At 40.2% G+C, this 19,165-nt stretch overlaps 1 protein-coding gene and 1 non-coding gene across 4 annotated transcripts in view; both read right to left on the bottom strand.

Annotated features, from left to right (window-relative positions):
* Nucleotides 1–2,221: 2,221 nt before the first annotated feature.
* Nucleotides 2,222–19,165, bottom strand: part of UBE3D (ubiquitin protein ligase E3D) — an 80,743-nt gene continuing 63,799 nt past the window's right edge. For all 3 annotated transcript variants that reach the window (XM_040554024.1, XM_040554026.1, XM_040554028.1), the window contains one exon: nucleotides 2,222–2,685. In XM_040554024.1, the coding sequence (XP_040409958.1) occupies nucleotides 2,665–2,685 (21 nt within the window). In that variant the 3' untranslated portion in view covers nucleotides 2,222–2,664. The remainder of the gene's footprint in view (nucleotides 2,686–19,165) is intronic.
* Nucleotides 5,599–5,670, bottom strand: TRNAM-CAU. Its single transcript has one exon. It is a non-coding gene; the product is annotated as a tRNA-Met (tRNA).

Below are 19,165 nucleotides of genomic sequence, written 5' to 3' on the forward strand. Positions count from 1 at the left end.
GGTCAAACTTGTTTAAAAAGGGTAGCAAGCCCTACACTGTTATAATCATCCTATGACCCATTAATGACAGAAACAATATTGTCTTCCATTGTTGCTAATGGAGAGAATGGTCCTGCTCTGACAGATAGGCATGTTTTGTGCACCACACCAACAGCCACCTTCATAACTTGATAGTGTATTAGAATTAAAGCTGACATTTATAATAGCTTCTTGTTGCCTTACACTGTTTAGAAACTGCACGTTAGGAAAGGCTGCACATCTGTCTCGGCTAATGTGAGCTGGGGACTTAACGTCATTGCTGATTTATTGTTATTACTTTAAGACTAACACTGCGCTTGACACTACAGAAAGCAAAAATTGAGATACTTTCTGCCATGAAAAATGCAGTGAAACATACAAAACACTGGGGAGGCAGGGTAAGCAATAAGTAGGGTCAAATGTTTTCTAAAAAAACAGCTGTAAGGCCTCCTCCTGTTTGGTGCATACTTTCTCACCCGCATGGAGATGCTGAGCTTGTCTACACGCTTCAAAACTAAACAAAGCTTTCTGTTGTAGGTGTATCCAAACGTGGTATGTAAACTAAAGTAAAATGTACCACTAATTCTAGATACTAAAAAAAATCGCAGTAACTGACTGTACTTTGTACTAGCCCAGCTTTTCAAGATGATGTCAACAACCAAACGTCATCGTGATGCTACTCAACAGAGAACGGGAGGCAAGAGCTGTGATAGACAGTATAATAAATGAAAAGAAAAAATAAGAAAAAGTAAGTGATGCAAAGGCAATAACTCACCACCTCTCAAAAGCAGGCTGATGCCCAGCTCTTCTCTTAGCAACCACCACCTAGGAAGACACACCTCTCCCCTCTTCTTCCTCTACCCCCATTTTTTAGTGCTGTGCATGATGTGACAGACATAACCACAAAAGCATAAATGGTCTCTGACTTAAGATTGCTCCATGTGTGCAAAACCATAACAGGGGTCATTTAAATAGGTTGGAAATGTTTTTTAAGTTGGAGTATTTGTGCGTGATATGAACGTCTTCTGTCTGCAAATTTCTCTTCCATATTCTGGGAAGCTGAAGCTGTCACAGAAATTAAGCAGAACAAACAGTAAACTGATTTAGAAAATATATTTTATTTATAAAATGACTAAACATTGGTGCATAGACAAAATATCTTGGAGCTGGATAATTGAGTTCCTGAATACAAAATATTTTTGTTCTTACTTGAACATTGAAAACTAAAATAATAACTGAAAAACGAGATGATATCCAGACTAGGTGCTGAGAGGCCTCAGCTATTTGTCCTTGGATATGTAAAGCTCAGAGAAGGTGTCCAATACTTTGAAGGGTCACTTCCTACGTTATGATTATTTCATCATGAAGTGGGTAAAGGGTGTGTTCATTTTCTTCAAAATTCTGGAATTTTCAAAGAACTCCTTTAAGAATACTCCCTCCAGAACTGGTTCTCCTGAAATACGACTGTTTTCCAACAAGGTAGCATCTTTTTATTTTGAGGGTTTAAAGATGGGCTTTGAAAAAGCCAGCCCATGTAAACAGGTTCTCTTTTTTTCTTTTTGGATACCTTTTTCTATACATGTTGAAAACACAGGATTTGTTGCACTAGGTCAGATGCACTATTCCAGTACTTGACTCTGATTTGCCAAACAAGAAAACTGGTTGACACTAAAGGAGCACCTCCGCCTAGCTTAAAAACAGTCCATCCCAAAAAGCAGAAATTCAGGCAAAAATGCCAGGAGGCATCTTTTCCTCTCCTTAGCCCATGCACTAGTACCGCTGGACAAGGGATGGGGAAAATTATTGCTGTCAACTAACAAGTGAACAATCCATTCTAAAACCCCAAATGGTAACAGATTCTGTGTTCTGTGCAAATGCACTGTCACTCCTGTGAAAGGCAGGTAAGTATTCACAGCAGAGAAAGACAATTTAGGGAAGCTGTACTGACTTGCTACAAGTATCTTTCATTTCCGGCAGTTTCTGCAAAGCCAGCCCTCAGGTATATAATCTTGTTTGAAGTTGAAGGGGTAATTATTCCAAAGAAACATAAAACCTTGATGCTCCAAAATATTATCAATTTCACAAAATTCTTATGAGGTGTAGCAATATGAAAACTTCTCTCTCAAGAAGAAAGGTAAACATTAATGTGGAAACAATACACGTGATACACATACAAGTTTGACAAAAAAGATCTGATTTTATATTTTGTATTTATGGACCTCTAACTCTACCAGAACAAAGAAAGAGCTTACTTTGGCATCCAAAACATTAAATATTTTAGGATCTCTCTTTGATACCAGTTTCCTTAGGACATACGGGTCACTACACTGTCCAATAAAGTTAGTATTAAGTACTTAGACAATTCCCTTATGGCTATGAATAGATCGTAACAGTGATCCCAGCTGGATGTAACACGTAAGTCACTCTTAGAATGCCATCTAAGAACGTACTGGATGTAAAAGTTAACTCTCTCTGTTTTCAGTTTTGAAATGCATCCAGATATGAAGAGCAATACCCCACTTGCCATTTAGGTTTATATTTCTGGTGGATTTTTTTTTTTCTAGAAGTCACGCCATTGGACGTTATCTGCACATTTGTGCTGGATGTGGATTTGAGAACAGTTTTCAACATAGTTATCTGAGTTCTTCACATTTTCAAAAAGGCCACCTGTAAAAGGAAGCAAAAACAAAACTGTGTTTAATCTCAGCAACGCAGGAAAAACAAAGATGTTTCACTGTATTAATTGAAATTACATATTATAATCATCTTTTCACATAAACACACACTAATGCAATAAGACAGAAGATGTTATATTCATGCTGTTGTTGCATATCTTTCAGATCGTGTAAGACTTCGCATTCCTTACTCTTTAGTAGAAAACCTTGACTCCTGAAGTATATTTTTATTTTAGTCTCTTGACTCCTTCTTTTAAAGGCTCAGTGATGTTTTATGATAAAAATAATGGAATAATGATCAAGAATAGTTATTTAAATTTGCCTTGGAAACACCAATAGTTAACTTTTAAAGTCATTCATACTTCTTCATTCTCTTGCCTCTGTTCAGGGTGCAACTGTGCAAGCAAGTGATCAGCCATCAATGTAGCTGGGGGTTGGATACATCTGACAGATAGGAGAGAGGACAGGGACCTCTTTCAGCAGTTCTTCATGTGTGTTCTGCTCCACCTTGTAACAACATGTTGGAAACATTACTGTGTGGACTGTTTGTAGGTGTAAGGGTTGTTTGCATGGAAAGAAGATTGTTATACTCATGCATTCGATGGCATCCAGTTTGAGGTACATGGCTTCTTGGAAGCTATGTATTTATTCCTAAATTAATGCAATTTGCAGAATTTGAAAAACTAAAAAATGCAATATACAAAGGGTTCTGTCTCAAGTTGTCATCATCTAGAGGGTGATCTCCTGATGACTGTATGCCAGTACTAAAGAGGGAGATCGTGAAAATAAAGAAAGAGGAGAACGAGCAGAGAAGGAGGTGGTTAGAGGCCCTTAGAGATTTTTCAGACAATCCCTCTCTTTTATTTATCTATTTATCAATTTATGTGAAGCTTCATATAATTTATGTGAAGCTCCTATATACAGGACCCAGGGAAATGGCTTGAAGCTGCGATGGGTGGTTCAGGTTGGATAACAGGAAAAGGCTCTTCACCCAGAGCGTGGTTGGGCACTGGGACAGGCTCCCCAGGGCAGTGGGCACAGCACCGAGCCTGCTGGAGTTCAAGAAGCACTTGGACAGTGCTCTCAGACACATGGTCTGATTTTTTGGGTGGTGCTTCGGGGACCCAGGAGTTGAACTCGATGGTCCTTGTGGGTCCATTCCAACTCAGGATATTCTGTGATTCTGTGATTAGAAAGCAGTGTTACTTTCCCACCACTTTTTTGCCTACCATCTCCCAAGAGTTCCCCAAATCGCTCTTTTTTTGCTCATGCACTGCACTGCACTTGTTGCTGAACTAAATCAACCATAGAAGTTTTCATAGTTTAAATAAGAATGACAAAGGCTTTCTGGTCTGTATTCCACTAAAGGAAACCCAAATACGCATATTTTTCCACTTACATATCAAAAACTTCTTTCCGTCCCAGAATAGCAAAGCACAAGACTTTTATCTTGTCTAACTTAAAAGGCCATTTGATAGTATTCTGAAGCTAGCTTAGATTAAATCTCTGATACATTCGCCGATTTGCCACAAATATTATCTTGTTTGAACATTGTTGTCTGCTAGTCACTTTAAGTAAAATCCCAATTCCAAAGTCAATGAAAAAATGCCTTGAAGTGACCAGGAATCAACCCAAAGTTTTTATCTTTATATAGAAAAAAATCCTACCCCAGGAAGCACTGAGAAGACAAACACTTTTACTTGATTCAGAAGACAGCAAATGAGGGACCTCCTCTTTTTAGTGTACTAAGTGGGCTCATGTCAATTTATTTAGAGGGAAGGTGACCTACCAAATCCAAAATGCCTAAGGATTTCTGGTTCCCTAATTTATTTGTCCTTGGTCACAAACATGCAGAAGTTTCTCCTGCATTGTTTTATTTATGTTTAGCCTTCTTCAGAAGTGTCAGGATACTGACTCAGAAAGTGAAGTTAACTGACAGGAAACACAATCACATGTCAAGATTCTTATCTGCCAAGATTGCTTCAGATATTGAATTGGGAACAAGCATTACACATTGCTGAACACAAGGACTGAAAACAAGATGGGCAGATGCCACCATGGAAGGACAAAAAAAAAAAGAGAGAGAAAGAAAAAAGACTACAGTGTTACACGACAGCCTCCTGAAAATATAACCTGTTTCTTCTACTCCACAAAAAATACAGAAGAAAGAAGTTGAGACATACAATTCCTCTTTTTTCTTTCCAAGAGCTTTTCAACTGTGGTCACTTAAGTGAATATTCAAATTACTCTCAGTTACCACTTGGGATTTTCAGAGCTGACCCACAATTATCAGTCTACCTGATACTGTATCTAAAGAACGTATGAAGCATGATCAACCAGGAGGAATTCACAGAATCACAAAATGGCCGAGGTGGGAAGGGACCTCTGAAGATCATCCAGTCCAATGTCCCTGCCGAGCAGGATCACCTAGAGCACGTTGCACAGGATGGCATCCAGGCAGGGTTTGAAAATCTCCAGAGAAGGAGACTCCACAACCTCTCTGGGCAGCCTGTCCCAGCGCTCTGTCACCCTCACAGTACAGAAGTGCCCCCTCATATTCAGCCAGAACCTGCTGTGCTTCAGTTTGTGCCCGCTGCCTCTCGTCCTGTTGCTGGGCAGAACTGAAAAGAGACCGGCTCCATCCTCTCGACAGCCTCCCCTCAGATACTTATACACATTGGTGAGGTCTTCTCTCAGTCTTCTCTTTCCCAGGCTAAACAGGCCCAGCTCTCTCAGCCTGTCCTCATATGACAGCTGCTCCCGGCCTCTCATCATCTTCATAGCCCTCCTCTGGACTCGCTCCAGTAGCTCCGTGTCCCTCTTGTACTGGGGAGCCCAGCACTGGACACAAGGCTCCAGGTGTGGCCTCACCTGCAGGGCTGAGCGGAGGGGAAGAAAATGCTGCTAGCAGAGGATGGTTTCGATCCATCGACCTCTGGGTTATGGGCCCAGCACGCTTCCGCTGCGCCACTCTGCTCCTTAATGCAAGCAGCAGCACCACTGACCTGAAAAGCCAGCATGCATCAAACAGAATACTCTGTTCCTAAGCTTCCAGACCTTTTTTTTTTTTTACTTAAAAAACAAAAAACAAAAAAACAAAACTTCCAACATTTATTTTAGGAATGTAGAAAATAAGGGCCATGGCCCTAAACTGGGCAAACAGAGGCAAGCCTCCTCAAGTATCTGACATCCTGAAGGGTAGAAGTGCACACTAATGCTGTAGGAAAACAAAGGCTGCTGTAACAGCTGCTTCACAGCAACTGTTGACATGAACGTGCTTACCCCACAGTAAATGCAAAGTAATTCCAGACTTGAATTAAAACATGTAATATCATTGAGTGTTTAGAACAGAAGGCAAAACAAAGTAAAAAGAAATTTTATTTTGGATCCTATGGACAAAGGATGTTGAAGAGAGGACTTCATGTCTGCTATCATGGATGCAAAAAATTAAGCACGTTTTAATATATCTAAGAGGTTTCTCAGAAAATTATTCACACACAGGATTCGCATCTAAAATATCACGACTACAAGGTGTGAATGGGACGTGAGAATAGTAATTCTTGGTTAGAATGGAAAAAATCAAGTCACTTCCTGAACATCTCTTTCTCAACCCTAGCAATAACAGCAGTAATAAAGCTGCAATGTTACTTCACAGAGAGGTTTACACAGATAAGACAACCAAGAGCCACAAAAGTGCCCGTGTTTCTGAATCATTCAGTTTTTCCAAGCTGGAACTAAAATTCAGAAAGACAAATTTTCATTAGAACTTAAATTTTCAGAAATGTCTAGGTGAAGCTGGATCAAGGTGTAAATCAGCCTATTTCCCCCCAAAAAATCCCCTCGCATTGACATATTCCCACTGAGCCGTCTCACTCAGTTTAATCAGCATTTTCCAACAGTAACTCACTCCATCAGAAACATTTCCATCAGCTCAGCCAAGGTGTGTTGTAAAGGCTAGAAACTGCTCATCGTGCAGGGAAATTTATCAACTAAGCCAAAGACTCCCACACTCAAAGACATAAAATGCAAGGAAAATCAATATGCCTGTCATCTTTCTTGAGATTTAGTCACTCCGATGAATAGAGACAGACAATAATTAACAGCAAATGTAAAATCTCACCTATGCAGAAGAGTCATAAATAACACAGGGCAAGGAATGAAATCTTGGCCCCAATTAAGTCAAAGGAAAAATTCACATTGACTTTAACAGGGCCATAAATTTGTCCTTGCGTTGCAAGGAAGAAAAAAAATCTAAAATAAAATAATCAAGAAAATCAATAACCATTACAATACACCAGAAACAAAATTTGAAGCAGCTTTTTCTAGCCCAAGACTGCAGGCTCGTTCTGTACACGTTTTTGGTGCATCACTAGAATGGATGTACTTATTGAATTTGACTACTTGATATATTTTTTAATGCATGTAATGGGCTTTTTCACTCCTTTGAGAGGACTGATTTGCAACAAAATGTTTTCCTAAACCTCTAAGGCTCCCCTACTGCCCAATAAAATGAAAAATATCAAAAGGAATAATTTGTCAGTCTTTGCATTTATATTTACTATCAATGTAAGTGAAAAAAAACACATTAGATCATCCCTAAAATTGACAGAGCCAACAAAAAGATGTAGCACATGGAAATCAGAAGCAGTTTAAAAAAACAACAACACAAAGATGTTCAAGAACAAAACCAACTTAAACTAAATGACTTACAAGGTTCCACCTCAACCAAAGCTCAATATGAAGCATGTAAAATATTTCTTTATCACAACTGTTCTTCCAGATGCACTTGGATTGCTAACCAGCAGGAAACTTTATGTTCTAGATAACATGTTCTGGTGCTGTTCACTAGCTTCACAATTACAAATCTGTGGGTTCGGCAAGAGGGAGCGAGTGGTTCTCCCCCAATTCTCCAGCTAGTAGGACAGTTTCTCTGCAAGATGGACAACTACTAGCCTCTTCAAGGTGTATTAACAACTCTCTTAGTGAAGTCCACAAATCCAGTATTTCATTGCTACTACTGCACTCTGGAAGAAAAACAATGTGCCAAACAGCTATCTGATCTACAAACTGAGGTGTATCACTAAATACAGAATAAAAGTCAGTTCACTAATCAGTTTATTCAAAGATTTTTACATTGCTCATAACTCAGCACATTGTTCCCTTGTTAAAGTGCTCAAGATAGGTTATATCAAGCCATTATTAAGACTTGATTTTTGTATTCCAGTACCTGTACTTATATGGCCAGCAACATTATTTCTTCATTTTCTCTCTATTACATCTTAAGACAATAACCTTATTCTATCTCAAGGTACCAAGTGCATCTCAGCGCTCCACCTTGTTAGCTCCTACAGTGCCAGAAACTGCTAAGAACTCTGGATAATGAATGAAGATAAACTCCACATTTTCAACATTTTAAAGAACCATCTATAAAGAGGGAGCAGTACAGCACAACAGACATACAAGTGATATCTCTCTCAAACTCACTTTTACTGTAAACAATAAAACACAACAACTTTGTTCAAAGCTTTCGGAACCAGGGCAAGTTAAGAAATCCAAGCTGTGATGTTCAATTTTAGCTGTGCTCTCTTAGCTTTCCCAGGAAAATGTGAAAATGCAAAATGTCAAACTTAAGCATACTCTAGATGTCATGATAATGAATTTGGGAAAAGCGACTTGACAAAGTGTACTCTGGTCAAACACTGCAACAGGCTACAAGCTACCAAAACAGGGGTTGGCAATATTCTTTCCTCAGCAGGGAGAAGGTAGTTCTGGGGTTATAGATTTCAGTCTTTCTGCATCTTTCTAATAACACTTTATCTTACGAAGCGTTTTTTTGTGTTTTTTTCTTTAATCAAGCTGTACTGCCTGACTTCGCATGATAAAAATCTCACAGGAAACAGTCGGGTGAAGGCACTCGATGCTGAATTAGGCATCCAGTCATGGAGTCAAACATTGAGAAGTAACAGGTGAAAGTAAAAAGTTGTAATTTCCGAAAATATTTGAAAAGCTGCAAAGACCCGATGAACTTGGGAGATAAAAGAAGATGGTTCCAGATGGCAGAAGCTGCTGGAAAGAAATCTGCTCTACCCGAAATGGTAACACTGGGCAAACAGGCAAAGCAGATGACTGGTGTAAGAGAAGTAGAAGCATTACTAAAGGCAGCTAAACAATAAATTTAAAAAAAATGCAATCTGCAAATCCCCTGCATACAATCTATTTTGTGGAGCTGACAATAGATGGAGGAAATGCAGCAATAGGAGAAAATTATTTTCTCAGCTAAGAAAAGGAAAAGCAGTTCAATCTTTCAGTCAGCTGCAAGAAATAGAAGCCAGATCCTTATTTCATCAAAACAGGAAAACAACAACCCATATCTCACAAGATGTATTCGTATGCTATCACACAAGTTCAAAACTGTTCTTATGTTTGTATTCCCTTTAAAGGAGACCAAGAAAACTGCATAAATAAAGAACCCTGTGTATGTCTCCAAAAGCTGGAGAAAGTATTATTTCTAATATCTGTGTTTCTCCCAATAGTTAAACAAAAGTAGGTAGAAGATATACAACGGAATTTCTCTTCAGTATCAGAGAGGGAATTGTACTTGTCTGCACCTACATAATTATAAAGGAAAATATTGAGTTGAACGTAGCTTCATGTGCTTCAGTTTCAGCAGCAGATAATGAACCTGCTACACCTACGAATGCTTCCTGAAATATGATTGCTCTGGTTTTGCTTTTCCATTGCACACTGAAGAATTAAACCCTACCACCAGGCTCGAGTCTGAGGGTTAAATGTGTAAAAGACACTTTATGTTCGTCATTTTCTTTGAACATTAGACCAATTTTAAAACGCTACCACATGTAGTTCATAACACTACATTATGTTTTAGAGGAAGGCAATTTACATGGCAATCTTAAATGTTATCTACAGCAAGTAGATGATTGGTACATAAACAAATTCCCATGCTTTAGTCCTGCACATGTGCTAGTGTGAAATCAAGCATGATTGAATGACTGCAGAGGAAACTTTGATTACATGCCAGTGAAGCTACAGCCTACAATTAACATCAAATGTTGTACTCATTACCGCTCTGAACTGACAGGTAATCAGGTAATGCCATGCCATACACACGCACAGGAACTGAAAAGTCCTTCCTGAGAAGCAGTGGGTAGCTGCAGGCAGATCCCTGCTCCTAGATCCAGCTGTGCTGGTGGAAGAAATTAACTTCACAAGTTCAGTGCTACCCCTCTGCCACGGGTTACTGTTCCTCTCTCCCTGCAAAAGGCCATTTCAAGCTTTCTACTTAGTGTCTGGTGAAATCAGACTATTAAGCTAAACTCTGGTCCATGCTAACCTGATTGATTTATCCTAGAAACAAGAAAGAGAGGGCCTGCACAAACAATTCTGCTGGCAGACTGCAGGGAAGAGGCTAAGCTCTGGTGGGAACAACAGTGAAAAGCTAAGAATAGCATTTTCTTCCACATGTGCCACAGGATTTTGAAGATAACACTTGTTCAAAGCCTCAGACCAAAGACTAATTCAGACAGATTTGTACTGCCACAAAAGCTAGCTCTAAGTGTTACAGCTTAAGCCTTAATAATTACAGCTAATACAACTGTTTGGGTGGTTGCAGTGCAATCAAGATGTCCTGTATGTAGAATACACTCCTACCTTGAAACAGGAATCAGAGAGAGTGAAATAAACACATTTGTGAGTACAATTGAGCCTACATGTACTATAAAAACCATGCACTTAACAGCATGCTGGTACTACTACAATAGCGTGCATAAACATGTAGACAAGGCCATAATTCTGCCAGATACATTTCTCACTGCTGTAAAACAAAGACAGATCAAGGGGTGGGAGGATTCAAGCATCTGCACCATGTCCAGGTCACAGCTCTATAAACACCTGGTGTCTGATAAACTCAGCTCGAAGTTTGGTGTTCCCATACCTGCTATCAAGAGACAGGAGTCAGAAGAATACTGCCTTCTGTGAGGCACAACAGTGTTTTTCTGATTTCTGCACCACCACCAGAAGCTGCTACATCCAGTAGCTGTTACCATTACCTTGTGGACTAACAGCTATTGGCAATGTCTGATTTTAATAATCACATTGAAACTTAAGAATTCGCCTGCCTGTCGATACTGCACAGTTTACATATTGGTGCTCACCTAAATGTTAGGGACCGAGTCTGCTGATGCACAAATACCTGTTCCAGAAATGTTTTGGCACCAGTGTGAATGACTGGGCACAAAGCAGGTGGCACCAGATAAGCAGAGACTTGAAAGAATATTAACTGCTATATTTGCACTCGCCCCCACTGAATCCACAGACCCATAAAAAAGCAGCTGTCTTTTCCAGACTGAATGCTACCAAGCTGTTGCATATTATCCCTACATCTCTGAGGCTGCTCCTGGGAAGGGCAAAGGCATTTTTAGACTCAAATTTGTGAGGAATACATAGAAGAAGGAGAACGACAACACAGGAGACAGAGATGCCCCTACCTAAACCCCACTGTAGGGTTTACTTGCCTCAAGGCAGCCTCCTGGTACCCTGGAAGCTCTCTGGCGGTACTCCATCTGCAAAATTGCCCTCCACTGCAATGATGTTTTATTCTCTTTTTATTACATTGCAAGCTCTGGAGATGAGAGCTGAACATCACATCACTGTGTGTGGCTGTTTCCCTTATGCCACACAGGTCATATTAGACTTGGCCACTCTAATATCCCCTCCACATCCAATCAATGGCAGCCACTTACCAGAACCTTTCATAAATAATTGTTTCAGGTCCTTTCTCGTAGTGTTTTATATAGTTACCCCTCCTTGACTCAGTAAACTGAAGAACCACCAGTCTGTCCTCATAGCAGCTGAATTTCACACTCCTAAGCTGATAAGTCTTAAATACTTTACTACAAAAACAAATAATTTCAAACAAAAATATCAACAGAGGGATGTGACTTTCTGCAAATGTCACTAAAACAGTATTATAGATTGACTGAACAGATACAGTTGGACAAACTGAGTTTCAAATATTTCATCACATAAGAGGATACAAAATCGAGGGTCAGTATAAAAAGCTTTCATGCCTCACTGTTATGCTTGAATTCCAGATTACCCTCTGTGGGCAGATTACCCTCAGGTGTGCAGCTGAGCTCCACCACAACCACTCTCTCACTCCCCCTCCTCAAAGGGAAAGAGCAGGAGAAAATACAATGAGAAGGGCTCAAGGGTTGAGATAAGGACAGTGAGATCACTCAGCAGTTATTGTCACGGGCAAAACAGACTCAGCACAGGGAGATTAGTAAAATTTATTGCCTATTACTAACAAGCTAGAGAAGTGAGAAACAAAGGAAAGAAACCAAAACCACCTTCCCTCCACCCACCCTTTTCTACATCCTCCCCAAGTGGCACAGGGGAATTCAGGGAAATGGGGGCTGTGGTCAGTCTATAGCACGTCCTCTCCAATGCTCCTTCACGGTCACTCTCTGCCCCTGCTCCACGCGGGGTCCCTCCCATGGGATGCCGTCCTGCCCGAACTGAGCCTGCAGGGGCTGCCCACAGGCAGCAGCTCTTCAAGAACTGCTCCCACACGGCTCCGTGCCATGGGGTCCATCCCCCAGGAGCAAACTGCTCCAGCACGGGTCCCCCACAGGCGGCAGCTCCCCCCAGACCCCCTGCTCCTGCGTGGGCTCCTCTCCACGGGCTGCAGCTCCGGCCCAGGGCCTGCTCCTGCGGGGGCTCTCCATGGGCCGCAGCCTCCTCCAGGCCACATCCACCTGCTCCGCCGGGGGCTCCTCCACGGGGGGGCTGCAGCGTGGAGATCTGCTCCATGTGGGACCCGTGGGCTGCAGGGGGACAGCCTGCTCCACCAGGGGCCTCTCCACAGGCCGCAGGGGAACTGCTGCTGCCTGCCTGGAACACCTCCTGCTCTCCTTCTGCACTGACCTGGGGTCTGCAGGGCTGGTTCTCACTCCTCTCTCTCCCAGCTGCTGTTGTGCAGCAGTTTTTTCCCTTTCTTAAAACTGCTCTCCCAGAGGCCCACCCAGCATTGCTCCCGCACAGGCCAGCATCAGGTCCCTTTTGGAGCCAGCTCTGATCTGGCATGGGGCAGTTGCTGGGCTCTGCTCACAGAGGACACCTCTGTAGCCCCCCACTACCAATACCCTGACATGTAAACCCAATACACCCTTCACAGGCAGCACTGTGCTGCACAGAACCATGTGGTGATGGCAATAATAAAGTCAATGGAAGCAGAGGTTGTAGGACTGTGTTATCCTGACAAGTTAAAACCTTTGGGTTGTGGTGTAAAGGAACATGGAAAGGCAATTTTTGCATTCTGACCTGCTGACCCCCATGGGGCTCAGATTTGGGTATGGAGAAGAGGACTTTTTATAAAGGACTCTTATCTGTTCAACTTCCCAGGAGTTCAAGGTCATCCTTTTATATATATATGCAAAGAATTTCTCATTGTAAAAAGAAGCAGTTTCAAGCAGCTGTAAGTCTTACAAGAAACATATTTTTGGTCTGCGGTACATTACCACAGAAGCACAAAGAAACACAGGTTGCAATGAAAGTCTGTGATTCTATGAAAGCTGGGGAAAACAGCCTTCAGTAGACCTATCATCTAAACAGCCAAATTCCCCAGTGCTTCAAGGAGAAGGCTGGGGAAGGGCAATTCCTCTCCTGTACAGTGCAAAAGGCACTGCAGATCTATGCGTTTTTGAGTCTTCATTGAAGAAAGAAACTTATTAGGAGAATGTCACCCAGAGAAATCACTTTCTTCTTCTGTCCATGCTGCGAAAAGATAAAATATAACCAAAACAACCAACCAGAAAGGGAAATAGATTCATTTCATTCAATTGCTCATAGAATTAATTGTAACCAAATTACGGATTTATTTTTTAAATGATTTCTCAATCTGGTAATGCCCCTTCAGGTTTTACAAAATAAACCCTCTATAAATCAGCACACATTCTTTCTCCTAATCCCTCCTAAAAGTATTAATTTCTTATAGGAATGAAGCTAGATTTGAAACTTGACAGAGATAAATGAGAAAAAGTGAGAGATTCCTGTGAAGTCCTAGGCTGTGCATGTGCACTGCAGGCTATCTTTCTACTAACAGAACAGTTGCATGCTGAAGCTTGCCCAAGCTTTAGAGGGAAATCTATAAGCAGCTGCAAAAACAGTAGAAAATAAATCTCTGGATGTTTTATTTTATATGAAGAAAACCAATCTTTTTTTTTAGATCAAGTGGATATTTGTGTGGAAATATATATATATATATATATATATATATATATATGCATTTATAAGTGGAGAATGTTATTTAATCTTTTATTTACATCTAGATATGAGAAGCCCTGAAAATTCATGGCTTTGTCTACTGCCAAGCCTTCTTTATTAGCCTACCCTGCTTTCATTTCTGCTGTGGACATTACTATTTGTGGTACCCAGCATTAATACAGCTGCAGAAACAGCAGTATTATTTACCTTTGTTAGCTTTAAATACAGTCTCTCTATTGCATGCAAACCACAGTAGGGGATGGAACTTAGTACTAATATTGCACTGCAATCACTGATCCAAATCTAACTGTGATACAAAACCCACAGAATTTAAGATTCTCTTAGTCAACACCAGATGATGTTTAGTTTTTACTACAGCAATTACCATGCAGAACATCAAGCCTTAGCTAAGTAGGCAATCCAAGCAGCATATTTTTCTGCATCAAGTGGTTATAACTGCTGTAGAGAAGACATTTGTTTAAGTACGTGCATGTATGGGCAGTTGGGAGACACAGGATAACCTAAAACAAACAAGGCACTGCAAGCTGCTGTGTCAGTTTACAGCATGCTAGTTACATCCTAAAGGTAGAGACACGTGAAGAGATTAATCCTTGGCAAACCAAACCGGAGCATATGCTGCAGCTCCTGAAAACTTTCTACCTTCGCAAAATGGTGTTGAAGAAGGTGGCCTAAGAGGAGGTCGTGTCTGCCACCCTTTCCAAGACCTGCGCTCTAATGCACAACCAGTCATTTCACACTTCCAAACACACAGCCTGCTGCCACAGCACAAATTGCTTCAGGTCAATTTCCTGAAAGTCATTTCAGTCTAAGGCTCTACCGTGCTTTTGCACTTCTCTGCCAAACACAAAGATTTCTTTGCACTCTTGAGAATCTCTTTCAACTGACCAGTATCACCCATACCAAAGCATGGCTTTATTTGCCCCAGAAAGGGAAGGGAGAGGCACACTATTTCTACTGCAGTATCCAGCAACTGCAGCTCTTACAGTATTTAAGCAATGAGGAAAAAAAATGAAAAAGCCCTGAACAAGGCACTAGGGAATAGTATGTCATCTTTTGAAAGAAAGGACCAGACAGAGAGATACGTGGATTTATTTTCATGACCTAGAACCAACTGTGTTGTACCTAATTCCAAGTGGACTAAGCAGGGCCATCCAAGTGGCAACACAATCTCTACATTATCAATAAGAAGATAGTATTATTCATGGTAGATATTCCATTGTTTTCTTGGTTAATATGTTAACATTATAATAATAGAATCATTTAGGTTGGAAAAGCCCCTTAAGATCATCAAGTCCAACCATCAGCCTAACACTATCAAGTCTACCACTAGCCATGTCCCTAAGTGCCATCTCCACGAATCTCTTAAATACTTCCAGGGATGGTGACTCCACCACTTCCCAGGAGATATTAACCATATTACTAACATCATGTTAATATGTTTTAAATCTATTCTTTTTCCTTGGAAGCCTTCATTTGAAGTACAACTTATAAAATATAACCCTATACTAGTGATATGCAAGCTGTAAAAAGGTCTAAGTGTCTTTAGTCACAATAATTAAAAACATGGTATTGTGACTTACTCCTCTAAAAAACACGATGAATACCCTAATGGTCTACACAACATCTGCAGAAACCTTACATCATACACAGTATGATCAGATTCCCTCTCTCAAAAGTGAGCTGACAGGGTATGAAGCATGTCAGGTGTGAGATCAGAGATCAGCACGCTGTGCACTTATTATTTCAAGGAGATGCTGGTTTACACAGGTGTGTGATGTTCTGGCCATTCGCATGGCTCTTACTCTAAACTAGATGACATTTGTGGTATCTTCTGCACATAATTTATAAAGTGTCCTGAACCCTTTAGCCATGAAGTACTGTGGAACACACTAAAACAGGACAGTGACGTAGGTGTTCTGCATCTTCCAAATCAGAGAAAAAAAGCCTTCTTTTTCCAGCTCAAATTCTTCCTTCACCATAAACTAACATGTCCTTTATTAATCTCTAATATCAAACCACATTAACTCAGATATTCTCTCCTCACAATCTTCCTATTTTTAACCACTACCCCCAACATTTTTCTCCTCGCACAAATCAATTCTTCTACCCTAAACCCACACAATGCTCTTTTTATCAGGATTTACCTCCAACCTGTGCTATGGCTCAAATACTAGACTAGGAGACAAGTGCCCACGCAGTCTTGATCATACTGTTTCCCTAAGAAAAGGGAGATTACAAGAAAATCCACAATTATTTGGATCTCAGTACCAGTAGCACGTGACATTCACAAGCCAGAATCCCCTTCAGGGCCTGGCTGGAGATGCCTGTTTCTTGCTTGTGTTTCCTGTCTCTGTTCTTGCCTTTTTCCCTGAACAGAACAAAAATAGCTGGCTAAGATTATTTGGATTCTAGAAGTAACATGGTGAAATGCTAAAGAGAATAAAGGAGCTTAACTGGAAGCACAGCAGCAAAGGAGGAGAGAGCTGGACATCTTGCTAAATATCAAAATGTAGACAAGTATTTACACTAAATAAAACATATGTAAATGGTGTGGTGCATAATCAAGACTATCATACAGGTTTCAACTTAATGATTTTGGTTTCCTCATTCCTGCAGGTCTCAGTGTAATAGCAATACAGTCAGCTTGCATAAGTAAGACACCAGAGCCATTAGTGCTGTATGTCCATGTATTTTTGAATTTTAATTTAATGAAAATCTTCCCTTCTCTCTTTATCCCAACCCAGCTACTTCCTAAGACAACCTTCCCATGCCTTACACCAACACACAACAGAAATCCCAACAGACAGGTAAAACTCATATGATAAACTATGGAATAGCACCGGAGGTTACTTGTTCCATCTTCAAACTGTCAGGAAAAGGTCTATTGAAAACTATTGTGGCAAAGTGCTTTAAAAGTAAAGAGGCAACAAAGAAACAAAGCCAACCACTTCTGCTTAATATTCCACCAGCTGATAGCCTGGTGAGAGAAGTTCCAGTTTATTTCTGCTTTAGTCTCTAAACTGTTTCATTTATATCCCAAAAGAAAATGTGCCAAGGCCTGAAAGCTAAGTAACGGTCTATTATCTTCATCTCCTGCGATGTTTTAGACTTAGTGATGCCAACAAAACCAGCACACAGACATAAACAGAGTTTTTAAGAGTCTTCCTTAGCAAAGACGACACGAGCAGAGCGCGCTGTGATGCAATGGTGAAACTGTATCACATATACAGCACTGCCACAGCGCACGGTATTGCCATCTCCTGTGTGTGCATCCATTTCTTAACACACCAAACCCAGACACTACTTGAAATACCATTTGAAACACTGAGAAGGTGCAGGGAAGACGCATTATACAGAATGGATGCATTACAGATGCTTTTAACGAGAGATACTTTGTTATGTGCTCACATTTACATGGAATGAATGTGGTCTAAACAGTAAATCCACCACAACCCACAAGAACAAGGTAGAGGAGACTAAAGGAGAATGTGACGCTCTTGAGCAAAACTTTGAAACTGGATTGTTTGAACAGGTGTCTTCATTGAGTTATTTTTTGAAAACCTTCCAGAAAAAAAAAGTAAGTTTCAAAAATTAGCTGCTTAAATTCTCTCTTTGCTTCCTGGCAGTTAAAGCTGGAATGAGAATAAATACTTCCCTGCATGAGGTATGAGGATTAATTAGTTTGTGCATATAAAGGCGTATATAAGTATCAACTACTATTTTATTTTTAACACCTTATTGGGACTACTGCATTCTTACCCCTGAGTTCAGATTTTGGCAAGAGATTAGGATTGAGTTAAAATGGGAACAGGTGTTTGGAAGATGATATGGCGGCAATAAAAACACTAACTGAGAAAATGAAGGGAAGAATAATTTAAATGTGGCATTCGTTGGTATCCTGTGAAATACAGAGGGACCCAAACACAACCACGAAGTCAAAATAACTGTGGGATATCTAGGAAAACATCTGTACCAGATTCTTTCCAATGCTGGCTTTTGGTCTCTCTGGTCACCCTTTTCCTCCAGAATCTGTTAAAAGACTAGACAACCAATAAAAAACAATTTCACTGTTTAATGCTGGTTGGGTAATAAAACATTTTCAAACTCCTAAATCATTTTGAGGCTTTAAGACCACTATCAGTGAGATCTGAGCTCCTAAATTATATCAGGCATTTTTACTGCGAGGATCTCTGGCCCCAAATATCCCTACAACCATTACTAGGTGAAAATGATTTCTCTTTCCAGGGATCGAGCAAATTCTTTTGCCAGCTGCAGTCAGAAGAAAAGTCAAAACTAACTATTTTGACAATCAAACTCATGAAAACGGATGTTTTTGCAGGAAAAAAAAAAATTACTGACCTCCCTTGAAGTTTCATAATGAAAGACAATATTCACCATCTTCAGAGTATCCTTCCCTCAACAATAAGCAAGATAATCAAAGATAAAAGCTTTTAAGTGTTTTTCTGTTTTGTTTTGCTTTAAAGCAGACTATGGTCAAACCCAAATCCTGCAAGTTACGCCTGCTGGCATTAAGAGGAACTAAAAATTTCATACAACCATAAACGCAGATAAAGCAATGATTTTGAAAAGCAAAAGATTTATGGGGGAAGGTGTTGCAAAATGTATGGAGTTTAGTATTACTTTGTTTATTGCTATTCCCCACGCTTGTTTCTTGAAAGTCTAGGATATTATGTAGAAAATAAATAAATTTTAACTAAGGAGATATAGGCAAGCCTGTCTGTCTGCAGCAAGGGTTCTCAGCTATAGGAACTCACAGCACTGTTGACTCTCCAAGTCAGAGCTTAGAATGAGGATATCATAAGAATTTAAAATGGTTGTATAGACTGTATTAGTCCCTTATGTCTTTCAACATTATAAAGCTTTCCTGTGGCCTATGGAACTACTGACTGAAAAATGTAGTAACCTAATTTGTGGATGCTACATGTTTATGTTTCTGGTATTAAATGATGTTTGCATTTTAATAAGGTTTAATACAATTACCTATGACTTCAGTATGTTTAAGGTGCATCCCTTCTAAGTATTTCTTGTCAGTAGGCACCCATGAGACAACTAGTCTATTAAATTAGCAAGACGTTAAGGAAGGTTTTTAAATGGCAGATGACAAAGGATTCTCTTCAAAACGAATACCGAAGAATACAATTTTGACC

The sequence above is a fragment of the Cygnus olor genome, chromosome 3 (genome assembly GCF_009769625.2).
Source record: "Cygnus olor isolate bCygOlo1 chromosome 3, bCygOlo1.pri.v2, whole genome shotgun sequence".
Lineage (NCBI taxonomy): Eukaryota > Metazoa > Chordata > Aves > Anseriformes > Anatidae > Cygnus > Cygnus olor.